This window comes from Platichthys flesus, chromosome 11, assembly GCF_949316205.1.
Source record: "Platichthys flesus chromosome 11, fPlaFle2.1, whole genome shotgun sequence".
NCBI lineage: Eukaryota > Metazoa > Chordata > Actinopteri > Pleuronectiformes > Pleuronectidae > Platichthys > Platichthys flesus.
Window position 1 is genome coordinate 21,200,489 of NC_084955.1, and position 20,182 is coordinate 21,220,670.

Here is a 20,182-nt window from a genome sequence, read left to right on the forward strand (position 1 = left end):
CCTTGCTACACTTTCACTCTTCAGTTATTCTTCGCCCCCTGCTGCCCTCCCTCTTCCCTCTTCCTCATCCTCGCTCTGTGTGTCACCGTCTGCCTCTGTGCCTCATCACGTACCTCCCACTGTATTTGGCCTTCCTGACTGAGCAGCATCCTTCACTGGAGTCTCGCTTGCTTCCAAAATGCAAACAAGAATAAAACAAATAAGGAGGCACTTCAGCTGTCGAATGCGCCGCTACATTCATGATGATATATTAGACAGACGCTTATTTAGATGAGGTCATTAACTGAGCTAAATAATGCATCAATTATAAACAGTTCTGTTTTCGATATACTTGGCTTCACATGACTTTATGAGAGTGAATAAAGTCATGTTGAGATGACTCACAGTTGCTACAAGTTTTTCCCAGTAAATTTGCAGCTCTTCACAGGAAGGTGCCTCAAAATCTATTCAGATCATTTTCTTAATGAGGGTACTGTGATGACACTGTGGAGTCCTGTGTTTTAAATTACTGTAGAACAATGGAGGCTTATGCAGCACGAAACTTAGTAATACTTCCTTTACATGGATATACACAACAAGCAGTCGAAAGACCCTTGAACACTTGTTTTGTCATGCAGTTCATTCACACATACTTTTCTCAAAACTATGGTGCAAGCTTTTATGTCAGCAGTGCAGTTTATATTTTTTTCGGACTAAGTTCGATAGATGATCTACAGTCTTGTTTTTTTAAGGCATTTCTTCTTTCTATCAAGTTAAAGGAGCAACCAGATTGTCGCTGCTTTATATTACATTACAGGTAATTGGGCAGATGACGCTTTTGTCCAAAGCGACTTACATTTTTAGGACACTCAACATTTTTATGAGGGGCCACTTAGGGGTTCAGTATCTTGACAAGGACACTTCGGCATGCAGATGGGGAAGAGTGGGGTTTGAACCGGCAACCTTCATGTTGGAGAATGCCCGCTCTACCCCCTTGGGCACACCGTGGCTTGATGTTGATTTCATATTTATTTTAACAATTATTTCTATAAATTGTGTCGTGTATAATGAAAATACTCAGGCGCGTTGAAATTTGCTTCGGAATAAATCTTTTTCGGGCAGCTGTTGATTTACAAAAACCATAAATCTTCCAATGTGAGAAGCGGGGACCTTCATTTGCTCTTTTTGCTGCTAAGTGATATAAGAATGATCATATATCAAAAATCCTGCAACTTAGTTTTTGTAAAAAGATCAATCATTTCAAGTATTTATAAACAGAATGTCCACACACTCACAAGAACATATTAACATTAGGCACACACAGGGTTTTGTTATTTTTATGAAGGAGTTTTTTATAATGGAGATGATATTCGTTATCTCATAGCTGTGGAACCTGCATCAATTGATTTATGGTCAGTAGGAGTCAGTGCAACAAGCAGGAAACACAACCCCCTGACATCACCTGAGGTTCTTCATTGATATTTTTCAAAGACTACATGAATAATAGAGCCTGTGAATCCGAGACAGATCCCAAGTCAGCATCTACCTCTGCCAAATGAGCCCGCAGGGACAAGCAGCATGAACGATATGCAGCATGCTGGTAAGGATCCGCCACGACGAGTCCACCCACACTGAATGTCCTTTGGCCTCCGCATCCTGAGGCAGAATGTCAGCTCAGCTTGACCTCGGCTCGGAGGCACGCCGTGCTCGCTGAAGTGTCTCCGCGGCGCAGTAACTGACACTCAGACGAGGTCTCGCTTAGCGCAGACAGGAGGTCATTAGAGGTCAGGACAACAGCTCCTCAGAAGTAAACAACAACCTTGCTCCAGGTCTCCCCATTACCAGCGCCTGTCACTTCCAAACGTGAGCGTACAGTTAGAAAACAACTCATTAACAGCTGATTAGAAACAGGCTCATTTACAAGCAGGGAGACGTCATTCAGATGAGGTAGGACCATGATTGAAATATTGTACTTGTGGATGTGACGAGATATCCCGGCTAATAAACAATCATTATGGAAATAGGTAAAAACAATTGAAATAGGCTTGATAGCTCAAAATAGTTCAGGAAAACAACCTACCCACTCACTTTGTATTTCCCCAGGATGTGTGGTTGAACTCAGTCAACTGACAATTACGCCAGAAATAGATCCGATATATCTCTCTCCATTTTGCTGGTAGCTCTCTTCAGTACACACACTATATCGTCCTTGTTGGTGAGAAGCTGACGGCAAACTTCCCGATGATTTGTTTAGCTTCTTCTCCCAAGTCGACTCCGTTACAAACTTCATCTCAAGAGTGAGAACTGTGTGAGAGTCTGCAAACAAACTGAGTCCGGCCTTTGGGCCCGGTCTCCTTTTAAGGTTGAACAGATTAATATTAACAATACGCAGTGTACCTTTACTTATTCCACCAAACAGTCAATTACATCTGGATTATTACAGCACTAATATAAACATCTAAATGCTTCATGCTGCTGCAAAGACAATTTAATCACGACCTCCAGCTAATGCAGACATGTTGTGGTGTACACAGATATCTCAAGGAGACAGAAGACACTTCAGGGAGATGTGAGGAACTGCTTTAAATGTCCTGCGATGTTTCAGGGAGATAGTCACTTTTTTGTAGTTTACAACTTCCACAGCAAATTCACGAAAATACTCCAGTATTATGCTAATTGCTACCAAAACAGCTCCTGCTATGCTCTTATTCATATTTCTGACATAGAAGAAAAGTGGAATGACGCTCAGTAGGGCGCATTCCTCCTCCAACACCCAGCAGCCCAATTATATTCTCTCAGTCATCACCAAACGGCACACGCCCATATCTATCAGTCCTCTGAATATGAATGATTGTCAGTGGCTCTGCTTCTCACTTGATTTATAACTAAGGTAAACCTTTCAACAGAGTTTTATGGTCCTAATCTCAGGTCTTCTTCCAAACAGCATGATGTTCATTTAGTAAATTATGGTCCGACTTAGGGGCATGGATAACGTATTGACAGCTTGCAACGTAGAAGTCTCAAGTCAGGCGGCTGCGTCCTTCAGGAGGTCCTCAGAGCCGAGGACGGACACAGCCGGACCGGAATGAGACAGAGAATGAGACAGTCTGGTCTTCAGCTTGACCTTACCTCATAGCGGTTGCCTAGCAACAGAGCCACGGATGAGAAAAGTCTTCGCTTGATAAAAAAAAAAAAAAAAAATCCTGAAAATATGCTTTCTTTAAAATGTATGAGCAGTTCAGTTGAGTTCTTATATTTAAAAATAAACTCCTAATACGTTTTCGCCTCGCTGCTGCCATTACCTCGATGAAGAACAGTTGGAGGATTCGTTTTGATGAGTATTCAAGGTTGGGGTTGTCTAGTTGTGCCACATCTGTCTTCAAATGCAACCTCCAAAGGAAGCAGCCTCTGAATTGAAACACAACTATGGTTTCATAAACACAAAGATGGAGCTGGACAAAACACAGCAGCTCACAAAACAGTGTGAATCTGATTTCCCAGTGAAACCTCATCTATTCTGACTTTTACATTTGTTGCCGGAGATTAAAGCGTCCACTTTGTTTGAGGATGATTCCCACGAAGCTTCTTTAATAACATCCACTGACAATACCTCCTGGCACACCACACTGACAATCTCCTGAGTCCACCCAGGACAGCAGAGGGATTCGATAATTAGCACATTCAGGCCTATGATTCCTCTTCTCAGATGAGACCTAAGTGGGTGGGAAGTCTCGTGGGTGACCAAAGACAGGAGACAGTGAATTTTTTTTACATGTCATTTCGCTTGCTGCAGCTTCTTGCCCTTGAGCGATTGTGTAGCCGAGATTCTGGCATGTGTCAGCAGAGCGTCACTAAAAAGGGCAAAGACGAGGAAAGAGAGACAACAGGATGGGAGACGATGAACCTCAGCATTATTTTAACAGGAGGGAGGGAGGTGTGTGGAGTCGAAAGGGCCAGAGGGGCATGAACTGTGTGGGAGGCGTCCCTACACAATTGTGTGTGGTTTCATCACACCACATCTAGTAGATTTCCTGACGATGAGACATGAGAGGAATTGAACCTCTGACACCAACTGATAGGAACAGAGGAGAAATAAGATGGCGTGAAAGAGGAGGAGGAGCCGGAGGCAGGAGAGGATTCGAGAGGAGTAATAACGGCGACTCCAGGGAATTAAATCCAGGCTTTATGTCTTCATTAATGAGTCCTCGTGGCTCTCGTTAGATGAGAATGAGGTGTGATGACCGCAGACAATCACCTGACCACATCCTACATGTCGTTCAATAATGTGTAAAATGTTGATAGAAGCGCTCCATAAAACAGCCTCATGGAGACTTAATGCCACCTACAGAGTCTTTTAAGCTAAGCCCCTTGTCCGACTGAGGAGCCCCGTAATGCAAAATGGCAGAAACAATGCCATACACTTATAAAAGCCTTGCACAACAGCAGCTTGTGCACAAATATGGCAATCGCTAAGACTGGCAGGAACCCTCTGGAGCGTCTTTTGTCTTGATAATTGTCTGTGTCACCAGAGCGGTCCGGTCTCTCCGCTGAGCTGCTCATCAGCATCTGCATCAGGGGCTTACTCTTTGTCTCAATGTCATATGGTCAAGATTCATTTCAAAGACTTTAATTTGCTCCGTTGGCGTCGGGCTTTGAAATCTGTTGTTTCTGCCTCACTGAAGCCGGGAGCTGAAATCTGAAAAGTGGTAAATTTAGCAAATAGGTTTAGTTCCCACAGAGAGATCAACTCCTGTGAAAACTAATCACAATGAGCAGCGGCTGATGTCCAAGCCTCCTGGTAGGAGGAGACGGAACTGAGACGAGTCACAACCGCTGTCACATCTGTAACACTGTGATGCTGTCCTCGTCTTCTCTGCTCTTGTTTCCCTGCTAACAGGAAAAAGAGCGGCTGTCACTCTGAGTTGACAGACAGGGCTGAACAGATGAATCGAACAAGCCGCTCTGCAGTGTGAGCGACTGCGTGTCATTACAATTTAATTAAGAATAACGTGAGCATGGAAATCCCTGTGTGTGCATGTGTCTCCTTAGGATATTCATTATGCTACTGTATGAGCCATTATGACAGGAAGCTGTAAATGGTTGTTACCTTCAGGTAGCACAAATACTCAACAGACACCTGTTGCCAAGATTATAAGAACGATTTCTTTCTTATTTATAAATCACAATTTGAGCTGACACTGCACCTTTTAAAGTATACATCACTGGTTCAGATCAATTGTCATGAAGTAAATTTACCAGTGCATAAACTGCTTAACTGACATTGAATTCTAATCAATTGCTACAAATATTTTTACAATAATACAGTACACAAGTAAAACTAAACTACAGAAAATAAACTGTGTAATACCTTAATGAAAGATTATTTAGCAGAAGATCAGGGGTGAAGTTTGTTATGCAGTAGAATTGTATCATTCTAAGGCATTTCTGTCAGATGCGTGTAGATAATAACACCACTAAGAAACAGCCTGTACATTCTTTAAAATGAATATAAATTACAATCTCTAATTTGGGTTTAAACAGATACAATCGACTTCAAGTGGTAGAGTTCCTCTTACACTGTACTCACTATCTCAAGTTGTGTCTTGCTAAAAATTAGGACATCAGAAGATTTCCTACGGCTCTCGGTCAACCACTCCCAAGTGCATCTGACAATCTGTGTGCTGAACCAGCGAGTCGTTCTCTCTTCAGAGGGCTCGGAGGAGGGACGTCACTATCGGGACAATCACAATCTGTGACACGCAATGTTTGTCAGTCATCCTGCAGAAGGTGTGATGTGAGATCTAAAAACACCACCTTTCTATGTGTGTGTGTGTGTGTGTGTGGTGTCAGTGTGTTTCTAAGTTAGCAGAGCTTCATGTAACTCCCACTCTATTCCATATTTTACACTGCTCAGTCATGGATCCATTTACCATGCAGGGAAAATACCAGCCCCATCAAACCCACAGTGCACAGATGAATACTGATGAGTTACTGTAAAACAGAGGAGATAACGTTTGGGCAAAAAAAAAAAGCTTCTTCCTCAAGACTTGAGAATTAGTTGACCTTCATTCTTCTGAATATTTGGCACTAATAATTCAGGTTTAATTGTGTCAGAGGAGATGAGGAAGCTGCCTGGTGGGTTTGCCTGCCTCCCCCAATCCAAAAACCCTGACTGCAGGCATGAGGTGACGCTGATGGATTGTGGCGGATCACACCGGTGACAAAGTGCAGTGTGAAGTGTAAATCTGCGTTTGTTGTCTGTATGATTGGTGACTGTGTGGCTGCTTGTCAGTGGCTGCCATTACTGGCTCCGTGCACTCAGCCCCTGACAGCTGCAGCAGCCGGCAGCTACTGTTCCCCTCCACGTTAAAACTCATCTGCATTCACTGGGATAGACCCGCCACAGAGAGACAGAAAAAGCTGGGAGTGATTGTGAGTGTGTGTGAGTATGTATGTGTCAGAGTATCATGCCTCTCTCCATGTCTGCCTTTTACTTCGCATATGCATGTGTGGGGGCGTTGTGTGTTTGTGCCACGAGTGAGAAACACAGTAGCTAAAAACGGGAGCTTCTCCTTGACGTGTGGGTGAATCTAACACTCGCTGTGCATTTCATTGACCTCGATACTGGCAGTGATCAACGTGGTGCTCAGAGATGGAAGCACATCGTGTTTATCACTCATGAGGATCAAGTTTGAATCCAGCCCGATAGCTCGTTTGCTATAAGCCCCCCCCCCCCCCCCCACTGTCACTGTCTTATAAAGCACAAAAGCCAAAAGAAGAGCACAACATGGACACGCTGCTTGGAAACTACTAAACTACTACTGAGGCTGGATTGCTATGTTTTTTGGTTGAGTGCTGCCTTAAGTGAAAGAGTTTAAAAGCTCTCTCACACCTACCCTGTTTGACTGAAATTTTGTTATAACCAATGGACCCAAATTAGTCTAAACAAGAGAGGCAGTCTCAGTCCAGATAGAAGAAGAAAAGGAAGCACTGCATTGCTTTACAGTCTTTGCCTCCGATGATATAATATTTCACTAGAGGGACGATCGTCATTTTGCGCACTCTTAAGTGTCAGGTGCTGCACCTGAAGTTTTGGGGATGACAGGATGTGTGTGTGTCAAACGTTTTTAGTTTGCTCCCTAAATTCAAATTTCAAAACCAAATCTAATCTAATGTAAATAATGTAGGAATCTTGGTTCAGACTTGCAAGTCTTAAAAAATGCCCAAAGCCTCTAGAAGTTGTTGTGTCTTGGTTGTTCAAACTGAGGGAGAGAATTTGACAGCTCGATTGGTCTGTGCACTTTTCCACACATGTCAAAAACAGTCAGTAATTTCCACTAGTGAGTAGTTTTGTGCTAATTGAATCTAAATTTGCAGCAATAAAAAAACTCAAAGTAAGGACCTCATTACTGCCTCGACGTAATTATTGCCTTTCATCTAAAGCCTGAGGTTGACGGTCATAATGACAGAGTTTGTAAACGTCATGCAATTACACACCAATACATGAACCACCGTTTTTCCCCATGGTGGAAACCTTGACAGAGAAGTGGCCCAGGAGTGATCTCTATCATTTACCAAGCCGCAGACAAACAGGCCTGCTCTGGACTCTTAGCAGCAGACCACAGACAGACCAGTCATTTCTCAGCCGCAGTGATATCACAACTTGAATCCATCGTTACTGACTCGCCGAGCTAAAGGGCAGTGGCCTCTTCTTGCCTTTTCTCTCCCCCTCAATTTTTCTATCTCAAACATCCTTTCGACCCCTCCTCTCCGCCTTTCTTTCATCTATCACATTTTCTGCCCCTCAGAGACCTTTCACAGAGCCACACGATCCCATCAGTCGGTGATGCGGCGTGTCGACTGGCCACACAGGAAGCTTTTGATTCCTGCTGGAATGTCCTGAGCTTTGGAAACCGGTCAAACTCCATTGGACACAATGTTTGTGTCCAAGCACAAAAGAAAAGTTTAAAATCAATCTGGCATGCAAGGTCAATGCTGACAACTTCATCTTGTTAATGTGGAGAGAGTGTGGCTGAGCCTGACGGTGGGTCAGTGCTTACACAAGTTAACTTCAAAGTGAGGAGCAGACTAAACAGGAAATGATGAAAATGAATTGTGGAGAAGAAGGAGTTTCTTACCGAGTTCAGGTCCAGGCTGTTCCGCACCCACTCCTTGGCATCGTTATAATCCTCCATCAACCCCATTATATACAGTGTGTCCAGTGAGTCGATGATGGATGCTCCTCTCAGGCCACCTGCAAAACACAGTTCAGTTCAGTTAGTGCCTCATCAAACAAATGTCGCTCAGAGGCTGTTTCCTTCGAGGAAGATTTCCAGTATGCTGAAACCCGATTTGCATTCACATCAAATAGTACAGTGAATAATGGGCAGCTCTTGGAAGGTAGATAAGCTCTCGGATTTAACCCCAAACCTTTAATGTTCTGATTAGCAATGGTAACCTGATAGAATCTGTGATAAAAAAAAGTCTGTGATAAAAAAAAGTCAAACATAAAAGTCCCTCACATGCTGAGCTCCTGTAATCAGTGTAGAGATGCTGAACGGTGATACATAAACCGCTCTGTGACGCCCAGATAAAACCAACTTCTCTCACTGAGACCTATAATATCAGTGAAAGAGGCTTGAGCTTGTGAAGAAAGTGGAGTCACGGTGCGATCTGCAATTCTGACTCTCATCATGATAGTGCGCCCAGAACAGAGCGAGGCTGGTGCTCTGTTGTCTTTTAGCCTGCCTGAGGAGGATGATCCACCAAAACACAGAACAGGCAACATGACGGTGGAGTAGAGCTCGGCTATATGGCCAAAAATTATATCAAAATAAAAATACAATTTCTTTGGATAAAGATAAAGATAAGATGTGAAGAATGAAGATTGTCGTTTTAAAATCTGAAAACTTAAAAAAAAGCCAAATATTTGATAAATCCTAGTAAAAACAATTGTGTTAAACCGTCTCACTGTGTTTGTACAATGTTAAAGCATTTATATATTCAATATTTATTGATTTTTTTGTGATAATACCTTCTCCATGGAGATTATGTTTTCACTCAATCCATTTGTTTTTTTGTCAGTTAGCACGATTATGCAAAACAATACAGATTGCCAAAGAATTAGGTGGAAAGGAAAGAGCCCTTGACCTTTTTGTTGTGGATCTGGATCAGGGATCGGATTCAGGATGAATATATGGAATCCGGTGCAGATCTAGATGAAAATCTGAGTCTAGTACATTTAAATGTGGTTTATAAAAGGGCTGCTGGGCCTCGGTAGATGTATGGACTCAGCCGAGTTCCATTCTAGTTATGGATGTTGTTTTATATTCGAGTATAAACCTGCTCGAGAAATATGCCATTTATTTTTATTATGTTGTGGATAATTTCATTTCAAATTATTCCCTTTATTACGTCTCCACGTTTCTTTGGGCTTTCAGTCTGTAATGGACTCACCACTTTGATTATACCCCTCCCCGCCCACCACCACTCACGGATGTTGCCTGTAGCCTTTGTCATATATCCATTATTCCAAGAAGCCAGACCCATTTGAAGCCATTCATATTCTCTTCAAAAAAATAAATGGGAAGTGCTGTGGGGTGTTTATCCCATCCTGGTGGTCTTATGAGAGATTTCACTGCCTATTTTCATAAATATATGACCAGAAAATATGCAAATGCTGCTGGAATTCACAGAGATAGACACAAAGGAATAATAACACATTATCCTTAATGAATTACTGTTAAAAAGAGTTCAAGGGCAAATTATGGCTGAGAAGTTTAATAACAAGAAACTGTGACTAACAGACGCTGAATCAAACTGCTTGCAGGCACACGTTGTAGATTATGTGGGGAAAATGCAATAGTGTGGAAACTTGACTTGTTTAAACGAGAGAAGTGATGAAAAATCCTCACGTTCATCCCTGAGAACAACGTAGCCTGGAGTCGATGGATCGATCTGATGCAACCACGCAGCAACCTGACACTTTAAAGTCTTTGGTTTTTATCTGGAGTGGATGTTGCACCAAAAATGCTAATGATAACCAGACCATTGGGCAACAAAACACAAAATGAGGAACTAAAACAAGCATCCTGATCTTTTGTCTGTTAATATATATCACTAGCTTTTTTTTTCCTGTTAAAACTATGAATGATAAACTTAAAGCGTGATAACTTAACTGTTTGCCACCTCACAACTCTGTTTTCAGAAACAGCAGGAAATATTTTTTTTTCAGCAAAACAAAGCTCCAAATTCTGCTTGCAAACATCCTCATGGCATCCAGACTAAGATAATAAATATGATGAACAAAGTGGAGCATTTAACAGAAAAACAACCAGATGTTTCACTCTGGAGTTTGTGGATCAAAAGGAAAAATTTGCATTTCAGTCGCCACACAATCAGGGAAACATGAGAACTAAAGAAAACATATTTCTCAGATCTGTGAATCAAACTGCTTGCAGGATCACAATGTAGTTAAAACATTTTTTAAATGCAACAGTGGCGATTTGTAAGGAGAAAAAAGTTAATCAAATGACTTTTATAAGGAGTTAATGTTGTGTCTATAGCCTATATATAATGTTCCCAAGTGGCTGAAAAAAATGCAGAGTTGATCAATATATGGTTTGGTTAATAATGTTAAATTAAAATAGTGGCAATCATTTCCAAGACTTAAATATGACAACAACAAACATCAGCAAATGTTTCAGATTCTATGTCATAAATGAAAATGTACCACATGCACACATTCTGTAGACTGAACCAATATATGTGAATCAGAATAACTGTGTCTTATTCAGTCCCTCAGGGGATAATTCAGATGTGCAGTGTTGCTGTGATTTATTTTTCCAGGCATCAACAACAACATAAACATCAAATTTCATAGCCTGTTTCATCCTTAGGTTTTCATTTTAAATCATTATAGACTCTTGGAGCCGTGTTGTCTGTACAGCTTTTGTTGCTGAACTTACCATGAGATCAGTAGAGACACCAAAGGGAACATGGGGTAAGGATCACTGACTCGGTTCGGCTGAAACATTGCCACCATATGCTAATGCCTCTAGTGTCTGAGGCAGGGAAACAGGGTTTAAGGCTTTCTCTGCTGGGAAATCTCTCATAAATCTACGTTCCAGTGCAACTATTTATTTGGTGGATGTTACCGGGCCATGGCTTCAACTATCCAATATAAATAAAATCACACATTTCCACTCGCTTATAACTCATCGGCCGTGTTTTGCCTGCTGGCAGATCACCTCATGCAGTCAGGGAGAGGGCAGTGCCAGCCTGAAGCGAGACACTTGTAGTCTACATAACTCTACAGTACCATCTGCCGCGGTTGTTAGCCATGTTCTGGTACATATGCACTGTCAGATGGATGTTGGTGTATTTTGTCAGGGAGACTTCCTGCTTAACAGGAGGATGAAGCTCTGCATATTTACTGAGGTAACTCAGACTCAAATATACGAGAAGGGACTTTTTTGTTTGTTTGCTTACAGAGCAGCCTTATCTCGATTCTATCACGAATAGCGATGGTGACAACTGAGAGGAGGGGTGTAATCAAATATCTAATGCCCTCTGGTTATCCAAGCCCAGAGGTAACTCTCTGCGGCTGCGAGCAAACAGCCCAGTGTGGAAAATTCCTATTGAAAACAGCAGCAAACCTGAGATGATTGATTGATTCTGAGGAGAGACGGAGCAGATCAATCCATCATGGAGCACTCCTTTGGATTCCATGCTCTGAGACCCTATTTATTTCTGCAGCCCTTTGCTACAAATGGAAGGCGCCGTGGGGGATTACTTGAAGAAAGGGGCAGTAGGTGTTTTTCAATTGTGTATTTTAAAAGACTGATAAACATGCAAACACTGACATCCACAACAACTCAGGCGCTTTCTCAATTTGCATTTGTGTGCATTATAATGTCCTCAGTGCCGTTAGTATCACACTTAATGGCCAGTAAGGTTGAACATTTTAAATAAAACAATAAACAAGCTGTATTTATAGGCCCCGGAGGCATCAGATATTAATTTAGCCAACAAGAATGAATAGGAAGACCACGATTTAACTGGGATGTGACATATAACATTGGGCATAATTTTGGGTTTGATAAACCACTACTATCGGCACAATTAATGAAATTCACAGTGAATAAACAATTTTGAAAACGCTACAGGTTGCATCAGCCCTTAAATCATCTACCCTGGAAGAAGTTAAGAATAGCCTTAAAGAAAACATCTAGTTAAACGAGATTTAAATCACACGGACGACCAGGTGGTTGTGCGACATTGCAGCAGGAGGCTATAGGGGAACAAGGCAAGATGATGGCCTGATACCACAGGAAAGAGTCGTAGGTCCTGTGGATTCCACGCCTCGGATTAGTAATGTTGTGGTTTGAACAATTAGGACCTTCACCTTCACCTTCACAAAACAACAATGGTGGTTTTATTGTTGTGGCTGATCGGTAAATATGTGTGTCGGCTAGAAGAGAACAAGGAAAGCTATTAGTGGGACATTGGCGGTTGGAAGTTCATTCATCATGGCCGTCAAAGGCCAGTCAGGGTTGGTCCGGGGAGGGGGGGGGACAGCCTGAGTCCACATGATCAATCACTCACTGCAGCCTGTTTGTGTATCGTGACACCATTTCTCCTACACACACCAACAGTGGCGATTGCCGGTTGTTGTTTTTTTACTATCAGAAAGGCGGGGTTGGATGAGATCTTTTTTAGAAGCTAATGTTTTATTTTGTTTCTCCCTTGACGCTTCATATCCAAATCTATACACACAACTATGTAAGCATGTACATTTTGCAAAAACCTGATAATGAATGGAGATAAAGCAACAGCCATAATGTTGAGAAGAGGTCTTGACGTAGCAGATATATGGAAATACTTTCTCATTACTAAGCACAAATGTCCTGTATCCACTTGGTTCTAAAAAGCTGCTCAGGATTCAGAACATAGATAGAACAAACTACCAGCGAGGCCCAATTTGCCAGTGCACAAAAAAAATAACAATACTCTGGCTTCACCTCTGCTGCTGCATTCTAAGGAAACACAGCACAATATTGCTGGACTCACATTCTGTTTCCCTTTTCCCTTCAACATAACCATACTCACTACATCATATGAATCACAACAATTACCCGTTGATAAAATCCCCCCGGGGGTGTTGGTTCAAGGGCAAGATTTCTACTGTAATTTCATTTAACCAGCGTATAGGTGACGATGTGCATACATAATTAATGCTTGGATTCCTGAAATGCCATCCGATGTTCATTGTAAGTTCAACCGACTATACAAAGTTCAATGTAGTTAACCAGACGAGCAGGATCAGATTTAAGAGCGGGGGTCCTTTAATACACCCACAGGAAAACTGAAGTTAAAGGAGGGTAGCATGCCTCTCATTTCAGCATGTGAGTCATGGCACAAACAGACAAAGGCATGAAATATTAAAGATGTGGTCAATAAGTCGCCCGGCTATTCCTGTTCACCCTGTCATCAAAGTGAAGCCAATTGATCCAGACGCAGAGATTCACACTAATTACACTGTCCCTGTTACCAGCGGAGGCCGCCGTCCAATTTTCAATCGCCAGGGCAATGACGATCTTGTTAGCGCTAATGCTACCTGGCACCAGAGAGACAGGGTTAGCGAGCCGGTTCGCCTGTGTGATGTTAATGATATCTCGCTGTTTGCTATTCGGCTCACACAGTTAGCACTGCAGATGAAGAGCTCTGGGGAGATGAGATGGTAGGTGAGCGGACTGCAGGTGAGTGGATGGACGGCGCCAATGGAGCAATTGTGGGAGGAAAGAAAAGGAAGGCTGAGAGGAAGCGGGATTATAGGTTTACTGAGCTGAACATGACAAAAGGTAGAAATAAATAGAGAGTGAGAAATGTCAGGTCCGTCAATCAAGGAGGACTTTTCTGAAAAGATTTCAAGTACAATGCGTAAGTCACCTTGAGGAGCAGAAAGCAGATAAGTCAAGAAATATCAATTGTGGGTGAACAGAAAGGATCAACTCGATGTTAACAAACTAATGATACTTAACATTTAAAATCCTGCCGAATTTTGTTAAAGTTATGTTTTCTGCAGCAGTGCCAAGAACAAAGTTTGGGCTCGTTACAGCCGACAATCAGAGACTGTCCTCTCAAGAACAACAACAGCAAATTCATCTCTGCAAATTGTGCATGACGACATATGTTTTTGTTAATGACTCCTGTCTGTTGGAAGCGGACAAGTAAGCAGAGTCAAGCTGTTACAGACACTCGAGTCAGTCTGCATAGGATCAGAGAACCAAACAAAGCAGAGAGATGTCTGAGTCTTGTAACCATGACTACAGTGATTTCTCAATTCTAACCCAGTGGTTATTATAATTAACATTCTGCACCACAACCTGAGCAAAGTTCTACTTAAAACACAAACCACATGTTTTCGTATCCTTAACAAAGTAGTGATTGTATGAAGTCAGGTTGTCTTTGTGCCTGAACCTGACAGAAACTTAGCCATAGTGTTATTATATGTTTTCTTTCATGTATATGGACGTATAAACTAAGTATTTTGTCGTTTATCTGAGAAGAGAATCACCCCAATTTGATATAGGATTGTAGTGTATGTAAATTTGAGGGTTATTCAATCGCAAAACCAATTTAGTTTTGCCGACACAGAAAAGAATAATGTTGTTATTTGACCTCCACAGTGTGGTGTGGTTAGTCAACCTGCTGTATTGCTTGCTAACTTATCAGCTTAAAGCAACACATTTCAAGCCATAATTTCTTGCAGTGCAATGTGCATATTATTAAATACAAACTATTTATTACAAATGTTGACATATCCAATTTAGGAAGTGATACAGCAGATCAGTCGAGGCAGATTCTCTTTCATTAGTACCTCTGCTGTAGAATGAAAAATGAGAGGATAAAAAGGAGTTGCATTACAGTGAAAGAGAGTTCATGTGAGAGGGCTCATAGATTTTTGTTTCCAATTTCCCCGCAGGTTTAAAAGCTAACTGTCAAAGCAGCTGCTAATAAGACGACCCAGAAAGTGTCGGTAACAATTGCCAGGTAAAAAGATGTCTGGCTGTCTTTAAACTTCACTAAATTTTTTAGCAATTATAGCCTCTTCACAGTTTCTACTTCCCTTATAAATCATCCGTCATACTGCACAGGCTTACATGTGACATGCCATCACAGTAATGGAGGCTTTCTTTCTCATGTCTCCACCCTGATTTGTCAATACAGAGCTTCAGCTTCTTGTCTTTTGCAGGCATCCAAACAAACCCTGAAGTTTGTTCAGACTGCAGGGCCCAAACATCTTGAATAGATAAGCAAGTAAACACTGAGACTATCTCCAGTCAGAGGGAGCTTGCACTAAGACCTTCTGCTGCAGCTGCATATATACGATCCTTACTTACAGATTACTACATAACATTACATGTCATTTAGGGGTTCAGTATCTTGCCAAGGACACTTAGGCATGCAGATGGGAAAGAGTGGGATTCGAAGTGGCAACCTTCTTGTTGAAGAACACCCGCTCTATCCCCTAGGCCACGCTCTCCCCCTACAGATCCCATCATGTCCTTACTACAAGATGTAAGTGCAGGAAACTAATCCCACTGATTATCATTGATTTGCAGTTACTTCACAGTACACGGGGCTCATAAGACGTTGATTCTTTTCAATCGAGACTTGACTATGTTCTCTTTGCACTGGACTATTTGTGCCTGTAACGTATTACACATCTTCAAGTCAACCAACGAGAGGATCGACTCTCGAGTGATACTGCACACTGAAATGGAGGAAGGAAGAGTGCAACGGATTCTGATAGCTCTAGACGCAAACAGATCACTCAGCGCCTGGCCCCGAAATGTTTCTGCAAACAAGAACATGAGCTGTGTTTGAAGAGAGTTTGGATGAGACGACTGCCACAGAGATGGTTAGAAGAAGTCTGTTTACTGAGATCATGAGGCTACGGAAAGCTGACCCCGCTTCACAGAGAATGCATAGCTGTGTTGTGTATGAGACATTGATGTAGCACCCCTGTCCCCATGAGAGCAGTGGGAGATAAAGAAGGGAGGTGGGACGACTCAGAAAACAGCCCCAGCTCTCAGTGAAGAGAAATCTCACCAGATAACTGCTGGACCAGTGACTTGTGTCCCGGGCTGTTATGAAGTCCTACTCTCCTTGAGCTGTGCCAGTGAAGAATTACATTTATATATGAATGTCCCAGTAAAACACCTTTTCAACAACTTAATGCATGTGTTGTTGATTTAATACATCACAAACATAATTTGATACCAATTAGGAACATTGTCTATTTATGACAGATTTCCATTTCAAGGGGGAAGCTTCCGATTGACATTTACCCCGCCCCTTGCTGTGACATCCCGCCCATGACATCATGTGGTTTCAGTCACATGATGTTCATGGTAACTAATAGTAAAAGTCCTGTTAACTAAATCTTGTTAGAACAGGAAAAAAAAAAAACTGAAGCTCAGGTGTCACCCGAATTTTTACCTTAGTGATCTATGACTCATCATGCCATCCACCTGCTTTCCCTGATCACCATTATTATTGAGTTTATATAGTTATCTAGTTTTTATTATGAGGACAAATTAGTTTTAATTTATAGCTGAGCTTTAACTACTGACCTTGGAAACAGCAGTTGTGACACAATCTCACCAAAAACTATAATTTCGTAAATTTTCTTGAGCTTTCAGTTACGATATGATGAAATAACTGAAAAGCCCTAGTTAGATCTTTTACTCTGTTCTATTCTATTTTCCTCTAATCTTCAGTTGAGACTTTAATAAATCAGTGATGTCATGTATAATCAGGGATTGCAGACTGTCATTTGAAAAATGTAATTTGGTGAAGAGTCAGAACTGAATGCTAGAAAAAAAAAATTCTGTGGATACATCTGTATAAGTCTGCTGTGCTACCATGGATACCAGTGCTGTGCAGATAAATCTCCTGCTTAGCATGTGAGTACATAATCTACCCAAACCAATATATCACACTACACAACTGGTTGGTTCCCAGAACGGGCCACATGGACAAAACTATTTCTGATTGGTTCTCATCCTCTCTCGCCCCCGCACATCCCTCGCTCCTTCCCGCTCTCTCCCTCCATTTTCACCATTACAGTAATCACACAGTTGAACTCCCCCAACCAAAGGACTCACATCTAATGGTGCTTTGTGCCTTTCAGTGTCATAGCACATTGGCAAGACAAAGGAAGGGGGGAGAGCATTGATAGATCAAGGCAGATTAGTGCCAGAGTCAAAATGAATTTCTTCCATTATGAGGTCTGACGAAGGGGGAGGAAGAGGAGAGTGAGCCAGAGGCCTCAGCTGGAATCATTTATCTTATCAGTGTTTGGTCTCCGTAGGTTGCTCCGGACAGCTGATGAATACATGTCAGAGGAAAACGTTATCACGCTCACATTGATGTCTGAACCACTGTGAGATTTATTGTGCTTTTTTAAAGGGAAGGATCTTGACCTGCATAACAGTACCAGGTCAAAGGGATGTGAGGGTGCAGCAGGGATTCGGGGTTTACTGTACGTAAAATTCTAAATGCTTGTCGAAATGTCGCTTTATGTTGCTAAATGACTTCTAACATCTAGCATTTTAATGATATCATTGTTTTTTTTGTCCAGTATGAGATATTTTCTGCCCTTTATCTCTTTATCTATTAGAATATAGCCCATTTTCAAATAAAGCTGCTTAGAGGTCAATGACATCCTCACTTATAGGGTTTAATCTGCTGTTCAGACCAGCTAAAATATAATTGGCAAATTCATATTTTTTCCAGTATTGGTAGCTTGCTGATAATTTTGCAATCTAATCATTTTTAAGTACACAATTTGCTGAATTAATTACATGTTTTGTCTGTTTGTTAGTTAGACTTTGACACAAAAATAACACTCAAACAATGAAATTTTTGAGAATCAATGGATGGATTTTATAGAAGAGTGTGTAGTCTGCATCTTTCTACTGTTTAGTGCAGTTATTTTTGGATGCATTATGTCTAATGAGATGACAATCATAATCTAATGATATTTGAGATTTGCCTTCAACAAGGAATATCAATAAACTACCAGAGTGTCAGAGACTAAGCAGCCGATCCACACACCTTTACACATATTAAATCTAATCAGAAACAAATGCGAAACGCAGAGTGTCCAGAGATGATTAGAGGGGCTCCAGACTATGAGCGGTACACACGTCAATCTAATTGCAGGAATCTAATTTGCCGCTCTGGGAGTGCGTGGCGTGTCAGTGCGGCACCCCTGTCCGATATGACAGCCTCTCAGATGAGATTACACACCGCACACAGTGTTATTGAACCCCTCGCCTCTTCCATCTCCCAGAAGCCCCTCTCTTGCATTGATCAACAGACACACGCCAACACACTATGAGGGCGATCATACATCTGATTATCTGTCAACCCACAAAAACTGATTGGACACGACAGCTAAAGCTAGTGGCTCTGATTAGGCAGTTGATAAAGACACTCAGCCGTGGCTCCGCAGCAACAAACCGCAGCCGGTCGGGAGGTCAAGTTAAATCCAGAAAGTAAACAAACAGAGAGAGTAAAGAATATCCCCAGCATTTAATACAAACCTTTTTACAGGATGGGTGAGCAAGGTTTAAGAATGTTTTAAATGCTCTGTCTCGGGCTCCACGTGTAACCTTGATAGAGATCTACCTTGCAAATTTAATCTCTGATTTCCAACGAGGATATGACAAGGCACGATTCCCACCCTGCCTCCCAGACTTTATCTCATCTGAATGGAGCTTTATGGCTCACTAGTTGTGCACTGAAAGATGCACAGCCCAGCCAATTTAGGAGAGCTATAATAACCTGTTGACAAAGAGCACCCTTCAGCTGGAGAAATTAAACCAGCCATCTTAAAAGAGCAGCCGCTCCGCATCATTTGTGCAGCCCCCCGGGCATTTAAAGGAAGGGGGAGGAACCTGGGGTTAGCGAAGTGTGTGAGCTACGTGTGTGTGTGTGTGTGTGTGTGTGTCTGTGTTAGTGTGTGTGTGTGTGTGTGTATGTGTGTGAGCTTTTTGTTCATATGAATGTGGTATTTTGTTCATCCAGTTAACAAATCGTCTAGAGGACAGTTCAACTTTGTCAGGTTATATCAGGCGGCAGAGCAATAATCATAGCTTCTGGCATTCTTGGTTAAACAAAACTGCAGGAACATTAAAAAATGAAAATTTGAATTAAGTGAAAGACGTGAACTATGCCACATTTTTAATCAATCGGAAAAAAAAATCCATTTAGAGACCACTTGAAAGGTAGTGCATTTTGAAAGGTACTGCAGCAATTTCACACTCAATTACGGCGCGGATGCAAACTTTCGAAGAATATTTCCTGGAGGAATTTGATTTAGACAAGTTGAAACGCTTGTCCACTTCACTCAATATCAATTTCCATTTCACTGGTCTGCCCTTCCTCCTGTTATTTTCCAGTGTCACCCTCTTCAGTTTTCAGAGGCTGTCAGCCCCATTCACAAACCCAACGCCGATTCTGAAGTGGGGCCCAGACTGTACGTGCTTGATTTTCTCAACCCTTGCGGCAGGAAACCACAACAGAGGAAATTTATTTCATGAAATTTTACTTATTCATTTCGTCACCACCTCCCCTCTCTCCTAACCACCACCAGAGGCAGCGTGGAGAACCTGAGCCCCACCTTCATGCTGATGAAACAGGAGATTGATTTCTTCTCTGAAGGCCTAGATAGAACAGCATGCACACAAAAAGTGTGAAGGTAAAAGTGCATGTGTGCAGGAGCTTTCAAGACACTGCAGGCAGCAGAGGTCAACCTGTGCAGCTGTTAGGTCTTTGCTCCGCACCCAGAGCCAAATGGCTCGAGCCATGATGTTCACTGCAGGAACAAAATGATCTCTGCTCTGTGGGATGCCGGTGTGTGAAGGAGCAAGATAATAGCTATTGTCTGTCAGGGATCCAGAAAGAAAATACTCTGAAATGTAAACAGGACCGTCTGTTTTCATGCAACACGTAAGGCAATGAGCATAGAGACAAAGAGGGGGGTCTGAGGCAGAGTTCAAGCGGTGGATTGTCACAGAGAGGCCTGGGAGTCTGATGAGTCACAATGGATCGAGAATTATGAATGAAAAGACGAGTCGTTGCCTCAGCACATACAGGAGGAGTTACTGTGAGACTCTTCGGCTTAGTG

The 20,182-nt window shown here is 42.0% G+C and overlaps 1 protein-coding gene across 2 annotated transcripts in view; it reads right to left on the reverse strand.

Moving 5' to 3' along the window:
• LOC133965354 (mannosyl-oligosaccharide 1,2-alpha-mannosidase IA) overlaps positions 1-20,182 on the reverse strand; it is a 161,449-nt gene that overhangs the window by 56,552 nt on the left and 84,715 nt on the right. For both annotated transcript variants that reach the window (XM_062399849.1, XM_062399850.1), the window contains exon 3: positions 8,118-8,233. In XM_062399849.1, the coding sequence (XP_062255833.1) occupies positions 8,118-8,233 (116 nt within the window). The remainder of the gene's footprint in view (positions 1-8,117; positions 8,234-20,182) is intronic.